This window comes from Leiobunum rupestre, chromosome 5 (genome assembly GCF_980474605.1).
Source record: "Leiobunum rupestre chromosome 5, qqLeiRupe1.1.hap1, whole genome shotgun sequence".
Lineage (NCBI taxonomy): Eukaryota > Metazoa > Arthropoda > Arachnida > Opiliones > Sclerosomatidae > Leiobunum > Leiobunum rupestre.
In genome coordinates, this window is record NC_143388.1 from 61704515 (window position 1) to 61715916 (window position 11402).

Consider the following 11402-nt stretch of genomic DNA (forward strand, 5'->3'; position numbering starts at 1 on the left):
CTTGGGTTAACTTTGACTAAATATCCGGCCCAGTAAAGAGTTGCCTGATTGGGAGCAATCCAGTTTTCCATAATATTATGGGCTATTGGATTTCCAACCATACGACGGTTTCTGTCAACTGTGGAATACGAAAGGGACACTTTTTTGTGGGTTGACGCCCGCTTCTTCAATCAATGTTTTGAAGAAGAAGAAGTTATGAAAATCCTGTCATTGTTCAAGGACGAATCAACTCAGCCTTCTATAGTTGATCTTCTTATTTTAAACAACTCACAGTCATCTTCAACATCCAACGATACTTCTATCATTCAAAAACGAAAAAGCTCCCTTCACAACGAAGATAACCCAATATCCAAAAAAAAGAACAATGTTAAAAAACCAATAAAAAGGTTTATTAGTTTATCGAATAATCTCACTAGTGTGTCATTCCACGTCAAATCGACAACTCATGCAACCATGGGTCGGACGATCCAAATGAAATTTTTACCACGTAAAAAGAGTACAAATTGATGGGCAAATACTAAGTTTTAGCGAAATTAAAATTGCGTAATGGTGGTAAAAATATTTTGCAAACTCTCAACTGCAATATCGTCTAAGCGAGCTGTTAACAGACTTTTTATTCCATCTTCCAATTCGTCCATTTTCTTTATTTCCTTTGTCTTACACCACTCTTCGTTCTTTAGTTCACTGACCGAGCACTGTTTTGGAAAATGTGAATCTAATCCCATCGCTAATCCCGAAGTTCTAAAGTTCCAAACACGAATGAACCACTATTATAAATAATATTCTAGTCATACTTCCAGCACCTTTTAAAGAAGTTTCTCACAAATCGCGTTCCAAATTAAGAATGTCTAAAATATGCTTAGACAATGTACAAACAAATTTTAATTTACGTTTTCCAAAATAATTTTTATAGAATTTTTGTATTAGTACTTTCTAAAATAAAAAATATTGTTTACAATTTTATTGATAAATTTGCGAAAACAAACAAAATTCGAATATTGATTTTTTCAAACCTTAAAAACCAAATACTCTAGGAGTATAGTATATCAAATTCAAGCTTACGTAAGGGGCTATTTAAAAATAACTTGTATTTGAAAATCGACGTTGGGACTTGGGCATTTATACGCCGTCGAAGGTGACCCCCCATTCTAAGAAAACTATTATTATTAAACAAACGGTTAAAGATGTATTACACTAAAACGGAATATTTTGCTTAAAACGTATTTGTATATTATAATTTATTCAACGATTTCTTTGTTGGTACCAAAATGAGCTTTACGTCACTTCGAAAAAGTGACTTCTGTTCATATTCCTCTAGTTTTGCAACCGCTTAATATTTTTCGCTAAAACTTAGTATTTGCCCATCAATTTGTACTTATTTTACGTGGTAAAAATTTTATTTGGATCGGCCTACCCATGGTTGCATGAGTTGTCAATTTGACGTGGAATGACCCTAGTGTTTTTGTCTTTTCGTCTAACAAAGTTGAATGCATATTTTTAAAAATAATATGTTTATAATTTCATAATAATAGACCAACTAGAATTAAAAGGTCTTAAATAATTTTGAAAATTAGTACTTTCATATGCTACTGTTAATAAAAGAAAAAAATTAAATATGTTAAATCAATTTTTTATTTCTTAGTTTCACAAAACGTCTTGGCTGGTTATTTCCCACCATATTATGAAGTCCACTTCCTCAGGGACGTCGAATTTTTTTTCTTTTCAGTATTGAACATTGCTTGTACCTGCCATCAGGGTTCAACTGAATGCTACAAGAACGAAAAAGAGAAAATCCTTAGCATTTAGGTCAATGTAATAAAAGATATTAGTTTTTTTAATTTTTCTATATTATTTAAAATAAACTTCTAATAAAGTATGGAAAATGGAGAAATTCAAGCATTAAAAAAAGATAAACTTGGAAATAAATTTTATAGTAATGAAGAATAACTATTTTACCTGCGGACCGAAAAATATATATTTGGATCATACTCTTATGGTACTTTGGTCCAACTTTAAGAGAAAAAAATTATGATTAAATCTTACTCTACATCAATGAAAAATTCAAGAGATTATTAAAAAAAAATGGTAACAATAATTTAACAAAATTAAATTTTTACCGTGAAAAAAAATTTTCCAAAGAAATTTTTTTAAAAGCTTTGGTTGTCTTTTTTACTAAGAATCGTATTATGAATTATTCGTATTCATTTCAGGGGTATTTATACATAAGCAACATGCAGCCTCGATAGTTAAGAAACCGTAAAAGCATGGGCAAAGGCTTCTTAAATAAAAGATAATTGTAGATAATCAATCTTCAAAAAAGGAGTATCCCAAAGTTTAGAAATGATTGTTTGTTTTATAGTTCTGTATAAACAAAATTTCTATTATCATTTTTTTCTCCTTGATAATAAATTTCCATGCCGATAATAATCATATATCGTCAAGTCTAGTACAATTTATTGGATAATCGCTGGTTTTTACCGGTTCATTTTAAGTGAGGTTTTGAAAGATAAAATGGTAGTCTATTTTGAACTATTTACGCCTGTGGTAAGTGTTTAAAAAAAAACTCACGGATTTTCCAACTCTCGTAGTATTGACAATCGTTTGCGAAGCTAATTTCGGACACTTCTACTATAAGTGTATTTAATTATGAATTATTTAATTTCGGATCTAGGGTTTCCCTAGCGTCAGAAAAAGCAAGAAGGATTCTCGTTTTGGTCGTTAAACGTTATTCCGGGTATAAGAATGTCTAGTAGGGTGTCCCTTATTTTTCGAAAGTCAAAAAAAATGAACCGGAGGTGGGGAAGTTTTTCGCGCCGTAATCGTTCGCGAACATTAATAACTCAATCGCGTTATGACTCTTTAGTTGGTTGATGAGAATTTTCCCGCTGAGGTTACTCAACCTATCAATTCCTTGTAAATCCGCTTTGCGCCCAGACCATTTGACCTACAAAAACTCGTTATATTGTACATTGTAGAGACCATGAGTAATTTTGAACGTTTCAATGAGGTCATTTCTTGCACGCCTGTCCTTAAAGGACATTAAATTTAAGCGTTTAAGGCACTCTTCGTAAGAAAGAGTAAGCATACCATTAACCAATTTCGTGGCTTTTTTGTACTCTCTCGATATGGTCAATATCTTTGACAAGATGGGGCGACCAAATACTCGAGCAGTATTCGAGATGAGGGCGAATATATACATTGTACAAAATTGTAAACGACTTAACACTGAAATGCGAAAAGGAACGGCGTAGTAAATGGAGAGCGCGCAGACCACGAGCAGCGGCAGCACGACTATGAGTAGCACCAAACATACGCCCTTTTTTCTCTCCTGAAACCGCCTTCCACTCTTTCTCCATTTCCGGCGCCGATCCTATTTGAAAATAATTTTTATAAGGCTATTAATTATCGTGGCGACGTTTCTTCGTGTTCATACCACTTGATATCCACGATTCTATTTATGTATTTTGTGAAATCTTTGGATGCTGATATTTTGGTGGCCAGCTCTTTCGACGCAATTTTTCTTACAGAGTAAACGTCCCACATTTCCATATCAACCCATTTTATCAAAAAATGTAGGCCTTGTTTGGCAAATCCGTTATTCATATTAAAATTTAAGTTCAGCTAAGTGAACGGTTTGGCGCTGTAGTTTATCTTCTTTTTCTGTGGTTTTGGAATTTTTTTAAAGATAATTTTGTAAAAGTAACATCGTCTTTATATAGAGATAATGGTAGCGATATAGAGATTTTGTGTATTATAGGAAGTTTTCGCTGGATACTATAGGGATTTGGTGTAGGTATTTTCCGGGTTATAGGAATTTTCCGTGCTTATATGGCCCCCCTCTTTTTACCCCCCCCCCCCCCCCGATGTTTGTTAAATTCAAATATATTTATTAAACGAGAAACAAATGTTCTTTCAAATACTCTTGAATTGGCGTTAACAAAGGCAAAGATATTAAAAGGTTGAAATGTTGAATACAATTTTTTTTCGTTTATCATGACTTTAAATCTTCAATAATGCGTAGCGCTGTAACGTAGTTTGCGGCGTAGACTGTGATGGCGTCAAATCTCTGGTGTTCTTCGACGAGAAAGAAACGTCCTGCATGCCCGGAATCGCTAAACAACATTTCGTATACATTCCTATAACAATTTGAAACTGTTATAAGCTTATACGTGAATTAATAAATCACAATATTGGAAAGTAAATGTTTTTTAATAAGTTTGAGGGGGGAGAGGGGTGTCAACGACGGCGTCAAGGAGCCCCCGCTAGAGGACTGTATTACCATGGAGCATAGCCGCCAGGATTTGGGGTTGCCCCGCAATGCAAACGTGTTAAGATCCTACAAATGAATTAAGTCTTATTTAAAAAAATATCAACAAAAAAAGCCCAAACCCATTTACGCAAAATTATAGAAACGCAAGATACCTTAGACTATCCCACGCTTGAGGTGCGGGTCCTCCGACGGCGGCGTGGTGGTTTTGGGGGGTCTCTCCGTTGAAAGCGGTGTGATGGTTTTGGTGGCGGTGGTGCTCTCCGTTTACAGCGTCGTGGTAGGGTTCTCCGGCGGGTACGACATGGTGGTGGTGGTGGGGGTGGTGTTGGGGGCTATAATGGACCAGGGCGGTCTGTGCGGAGCCGGTGGACGCGGGTTAAGTTGAGGAAATATCCTCGACGTTGTGAAGCCTGGAAATTGTCGGCTTATGTCTAAACCATGTACGAGAGTCAAACTCTTTATTAATAATATATATATATTTACCAACGATAACAAAGCATGGCAACTAAACTTTCTCTAGAAGAGAGAATATAAAAAATTTGACTGGTTAGGTCGGAGTCCGTAACCAAGAGAGTTAGTCCATTGTCCCGACGTCCCTTATATAGCGGGCTCCTCGGATGACGCTACCGGTCTCCAACCTAATTGGCTGGAGAAGAAAGCCCGCCAAGAATCTTTGCGGACTCACTGTGGTGCAATAGTAAGCGTCACCGGTTACTTTATCCCGCTCTTAACCCTTCGGGTCAGAGGTCGCCACTTTCAGAGAATTCCGAAGGTGCACGACGCGAGCGAGGATGAGTCATCCCTACCTTCCCCAGCAGCGTTGACCCGATATAAAGAGAAAGCCTGTTAGGGACAAAGCCTACATTTGCGGATGGAAATGCAGGCTTTACAACGCCCACCGGCATCCCTTTACCATTTGGCGGAAGGTTGGAGGCGTCGCTCCCGTGGCCGGACCAGTCATGCTGAACGTTGTACCTAGGAGGTGAATATTTCTTATAAACTCTGGTAAAAATAGTTGAAATTAACAATTACCTAGAAAAATACTTACAAAAAGGGGTCCGGCGACGGAACCTCAAAGCCCTCAACCCGCTGGGAAAACTCATATAGCTCGGGCTCGACCTCAACTTCCTGATGATAGGGGGTTGACCCCGCGTTTTGTGTGAAACCTTAGAGGGATCATTTTGTATATGGCCATCTCTATTTAAAGACTCCTGTCATCCCCCAAAGGGTGAGACATGACCAAGCAAATTTTGTGTATAAACCACAGACAATACTATAAAATGGGCGATAAATCAGCCAAAGAGTTCTGTTTCAAAACAATTTTCTTGGGGGGCTTGGATCATATAGTACTATGCATGAGGGACAAAATAATTTTTGGTGAAAAATCGCCACAAAAGGGGGAGGAAACCTTTAAGCTTTAAGGATCTGAGTGCATTTTCGAGGCCTAAGTCCCAAGCTATTTAGGGGGTATTGAGATCAACCCCTGGTAATCTTCAAATCGACCAAATTTACGAAAAAATGTCAATGAACTCTAGATTGAAAAACTTAAAGCTTACCTGTAGGAATGTCTTGACTGTGTTTGTCCAAAATGTGGCATTTAAATATTTCAATTAGAGAACTACACTTACAAGGCTATGTGGAAAGTTTTCATATAAGTTGATCTCTATCTTTCGTAAGCCTATTGTGGATTAAAATCTTGATCCTGAGAGTTAAATACTTTTGGTGACAAAACTCCTGCAAGAAAAATAGGAATTATTAAATTGGTTTCACTCAATGTACCGTTACGATGCTATAGCTGGCCGAATAAAGCGCAATCGTAATAATTTGGTTGCTTCTTGCAATCCGTACACTTAACGCACTTCCATTCTTCTGGCTTAAATGGTACGTTCGCAGTTTGATGACACATGTGTACTATCGTACGAAGGGTTTTGAAATGTAAATCTGTTGGTGAGCAATCGCCCAACGGATCTAGTATGAAAATCTTCCTGGTCATGAAATGTACGATACCAAAGAGCATAAGGACTTTCTTTTCGAATGGCTTATCTGGAATTACGGCAGCGATTATATCTTTGTTAAACGCTTCGTTAACGCGAAGGTAAGTGGCTCCTCGCTGGAGGTTAGCCGAAGAATTCGTCGCCGCCATGAAAAGATCGCTGTAAACGTTTACGTAATGGTACGCAAATAACGGCATGATATTCATTTTTTTGTCAAATTTTCTAATCAAGACGGCCATTGCTTCATTTATCACACTCGAGGAGATCCATTCGCCAGCTTTGAAGTTTTCGTCATCGAAATCACTTCTAAAACATTTTTAACGAGTATATTATCGAAACGACCATTGAAGTCTAGTGTCTCATCGTTAAATACGAACGCTTGTCATTTGACGTTATTGGCGCAATGTTAGTTTTACCCTCGAACGCCTTTGTTATTTGCGTCGACATTTCGTGGCTTTTATATCAGTTTCAACATGGGATGCTTTGAGAATAAGCTTTTCGTTTTTCTCCGTTACTTTGTTGGTCCATTTTCATATTGACCGTCGACCGCTTTTTGTACTTCTGTACGGTCATAGATCGTCAGTTTGTTATCTTCAGTTAAGGCATAGCCTTGATCGATTATCGGGTTGGGAAATTTTTCAATTAATTCTTCTTCATATTCTAATCGTCTTCGTCATGGCGAGAGACCCCTAACTTTAGTGACGTCTTCAACGGTAACCTCGTAGGGCTTTATGTTCCTTAGCGTATCCGCTAGGGGGCATCCGGGATGACCCTTGCCGGACCGCACTGATGTATCAGGAAGGCCACCGAAATTGGCTACCGGCTACGGTCATTTTAATTGGCCCTGAGCCTCGTTCCTACGTAATCCGTACTGACCGTACTCAGACGTACTCGTGTACATTTAAAACCAATTAAGTCAATGCCTTCTTCAGAATATATGGATCCCGTTCAGGCCACTCTTATTTCAGAACCTGAACCGCCTTCAAAGATGGGTTCCACGAGAGTTGCAGCCGCTAAAACTACAATCCCTACTGTTCCGCCTGGGAGCGCTGATGTCAATCCTTTTGCTGAATATCCGCGACCTTTCACACCACCACCACCTAATGCTTCGTCTGGAGACGTTCACGGGAATACTAGAGCTATGGTTGCCAATGACTTGGTTTCTTTTAATCTTAGAATCGTCAATACGCCAACTCTAAACCACAGCTGGACCAACTAGATTACGTTCCCACTCATATATTTGCCAACTCCCAATGCCTCCCAATGAACCGAGTAGCCTCATCTACCATTGCTCCACCCACAAACTCTTTCCTAACAATTATAATTTCGCCTCAGAGCACTGGTCCTCCAAATGAATATCCGGCTTTCGACATTACACCTATTGATCACTCCACTACAACTTTTCGGCTTTCCGTTGCTATGCAACGCGTTTTGAAATTTTTAATGTTTTGGCTGCCAGCCAGATTTACCGCACGGTACTGATGAGTTCCAAATAGAAGGAAACCGGTCTACCGTTGGAATTTCTGGCCATTTAATTAGTTTTTATATAGTGTTTTACTCGAAGATCTATTTGATCCGAGATTCGCGTTTTTTGTTTGCTCGAAGGTCTATTGGTACGAGTTATTAGTAAGTTTTTTAATTTATTCAAATTTGTTTAGGATTTAGCTATGTTATCCCTTTTAATTATGGACTATTCTACTTTTTCGCGTATTTTATCATCCTTCGTACAGTCCATAGGTTGTTTCTTCTAACAACTTGGCCAACTACTCTTTATGGACGTCCGAATATTCCTCCTTTACGATATCAAGACTTTGTTTGCACAGAAAGGACAAGAAGGGGAAAGAACTAAAGTGAACTGTTAAAACTTTTTAAAATATTCAACCATGAACTGCGTATTTTATGCTTGTTGTTATTAATGATAATGATAGGCTTTTATCTTGTTTTGTTTGGAAAGGAAAGATGTTATAGTATGTCGTATCCGCTAGGGGGCATCCGGGATGACCCTCTCCGGACCGCAGTAAAGGTCGGCCCGGCACTTGTATTTCGTATAGTAGAACGTACGGTCATGTCGCCATTAAACTCTCATTAATCTAATCGCATCGTTATTATTTCTAACTATATAACACTCTGGTATAACTAACAATGCATAAGCTTCTCTGACAGATTATTGCGAGTTTCGTCTCTACTCGCATTTTAATCCAAACATCTAAAAGGTTTTTCAAGCGGATATGTTCTTTAAGAAAATGAAACTCCACCTTTAGCCCGTGCGTTCCGTAAGCAACCCATCTTTCATCAGCAGTTTTGGGTTTTTCAACACTAATTCAGTACCCGTAGGGCCATCGACTTCCAGTATTACACCAATGGTTGTATTGTTCTTTGGCCCACCGGTAATTGCGTCTCGGTCTTCTTTGTTCTTGTCTTTGGGCCCCAAACAATCCCAACATGTCTAATAAATCTACGGGTAAATAGTGCTTTCCCAGAGAGTTGAAGGCCTCCCTAATGTCCGATTCGAAAAGTAGCAACTCAACACTATCAGAGCAGTCATAATAGCAATCAATCTCCGTCAATCGTTTTAATATTTCTTTCAAATCTAACCTAGCAGCACTAATCATTTTTAAAACAATATTTTTCGTTTTCTAATACAACCAGTTTTTCTTTTAGCTGGCGGCTTAAAAGTTACCGATTTCTTTGGGGTACAAAAAATGGAATTTGGCGTCGGTAAACCGTCGCTCTCATCGTTGGGACCCACAGTCTGGTTTGGGGTTCCTAAAATTCCTTTACCAGAACCTTTCCTTCTCATTATCGCTGTCAGTGTTGGAACATTCGGAATCTGTTCGGAAACTTCCTTTCTCTGGATCATTTCTACCGCCAACCCGTCGGAGTCAACTGGAGCTGCTTCTATTATGTCGAATTTAGTGGTCAGGGCTACGTTGAGTTGTAACGTCAAATTATAAATGCCTTGGTATTCGGGTTTCAGTTCGTTCTGACCTTCTCCGTGAAAACCGCGATTCGCTTCATTCAAAAGATTGTTTTGGTGCAAAGAAACGCACATAACTGCGTTGTCGAAAGCGGCCTGTTTTCCTTTGAACCGAGATCGAACGAGCGTTTGTTACCTCGGTTCAAACTCTCGGCGGCATTATTAGTCGGGCCTTCAATTACATTTTGAAACCAATCCGGATGGCCAAGTAGGTCGATATTCGGTTAATTTAGCTCCGTATTCTTCTCTAGTTCGGGATTTAAGTAACACGCGAATATGACTTGTCAAAATACGGATATTATCTTTCGTGGTTTTTCCTTTTTCGAGTCAGCGCTTAACGGTCTGTTTCAAATGGTTGTGACAAAATAGTAGGGGGCTGTTGGCTCGCGTGGCGTGAAGGGCTTGCCACCACCCGGGTACCCGAATTAATGGCTTTAAAAGTCACTTGAAGACTTAGGCCTAAGTCATCAAGTGGCTTTTAAGATTTAGGAAAAATCATTTTGCCATTGTCACGCTTTCTTTTTCATTATCTTTCATTTTAATATTGGCTGTACATTTTATCAGGTTTTGGTCGAACATTCTCTTAGCAAATGAATGTTTGACTTGAACTGTGGTTAATCTTGTCCTATTTGAAATTTCTCCAAGGCACCCACCACCAAGTAAATACAACGCAGAATCTGTTTCTTCAATAGAATTAACTTCAGCTTCAAAGTTTAAATCTGGTTTTAGTTTGTGAGGGTACTTTTCTAAGATTTTACAATATGTTGAGATGTTAAGAAACATTGCTTCATCATGGCCATGGCCTATAGTTGAAATCGTACACTGTCTTAAATTCCTTGCTTCTTTGAAATAACTCATTGTTCGGTTCTGCCATTGATTTATTGGTTCTAATTTTAGCCTGGTTTACTTCAGATTTTTCTTCATGTTGTGCTTTAAATATATTCGTCTTTGGACGTCCTTTTTTTAAGCACAGCTGGTCTAAATTTTTCTCTTACAGTGTCATATAAATTTAGTAGATCTGCTACTAGTAATAATAAGTACTCCTCTCTTCTTTCAGATATAAACGGCCTGGTTATGTTTTTTAAAAAATGTATTAAGTTCTCAACTTTTTCGACATCACACGAAAAAATTCGAAGAAGAGTATCCGGAAACCTTTAAAAGTTTAAACGACTCGATGTACGTAGATGACCTTCTTTCTAACGGACGAGACATGGACTTAAAGAAGCGAGTATGCCATTGCGGAAATGGAAAACAAACTCACCTGAGTTGCGACAATCGAGAAGTGGGATGAAACCGAGGTGACAGAAACGACCTCTATTCTCACACCATCGACATTGAAGGTACTGGGCATATCTTGGAACCCACAAGCAGATAGTTTCATGTTCGAGGTTGAAGAGCTGGTAAAATTCATTGAAACGTCGAAGATAACGAAACGAGGAATATTACAGACGGCTGGTAAAATTTTAGATCCAGTAGGATTTATGTCCCCATTCACGATCAGAGTAAAGATATTGTTACAAGATATATGGAAAGCGAAAAAGGATTGGGATGACCCCTTTCCACCCGAAATAATTGAAAAATGGAGCAAGTGGTGTGCCGAAGTCTCCAAAATACAAAGCGTCATAATTTCAAGATTCTACGCCACCGAATGTAACAACGACAAAGTGGAGGAATACCAATTGCATTGCTTTTGCGACGCGAGTCAAAGTGCGTTCGCCGTGGTCCTCTACTTGCGATTAGTAACCGAAGGAGGCAATATTAAAACCAGTATGATAACGTCAAAACTAAATTAACCTTGAGCTAAAAAAAAGACACTTAAAAGTGCTATATTGCTCTGTTTACGTGCGCCGTGACCAGAGCAATACATCTCGAACTCGTGTCTGACCTAACCACGGATCGTTTTCTATTGGCCTTTAAACGTTTTATTGCAACGAGAGGTATTAGTAAAGTGGTCATATCAGATAACGGAAAAACATTAAAAAGAGCTTTCAAAGAGTTAGAAATGTTATGGAAAAACGTTAACTCAAATGAAATTCTAAATTTCTTTGGTTCAAAAGGCATCAAATGGGAATTTATAGTGGAAAGAGCCCCCTGGTGGGGGGGTTTACGAGAGAATGGTCCATTTGACGAAAACGATCATCAAGAAGGTCTTTGGAAAAGC

At 38.4% G+C, this 11402-nt stretch overlaps 1 protein-coding gene across 1 annotated transcript; it reads left to right on the forward strand.

The window, feature by feature from the left end:
* Window positions 1–10620: 10620 nt before the first annotated feature.
* LOC149945530 (uncharacterized) lies at window positions 10621–11034 on the forward strand. Its single transcript, XM_090176593.1, has one exon. It carries the CDS (start codon window positions 10621–10623, stop codon window positions 11032–11034), a length of 414 nt encoding a protein of 137 aa, XP_090032719.1.
* The last annotated feature ends 368 nt before the right edge of the window (window positions 11035–11402 follow it).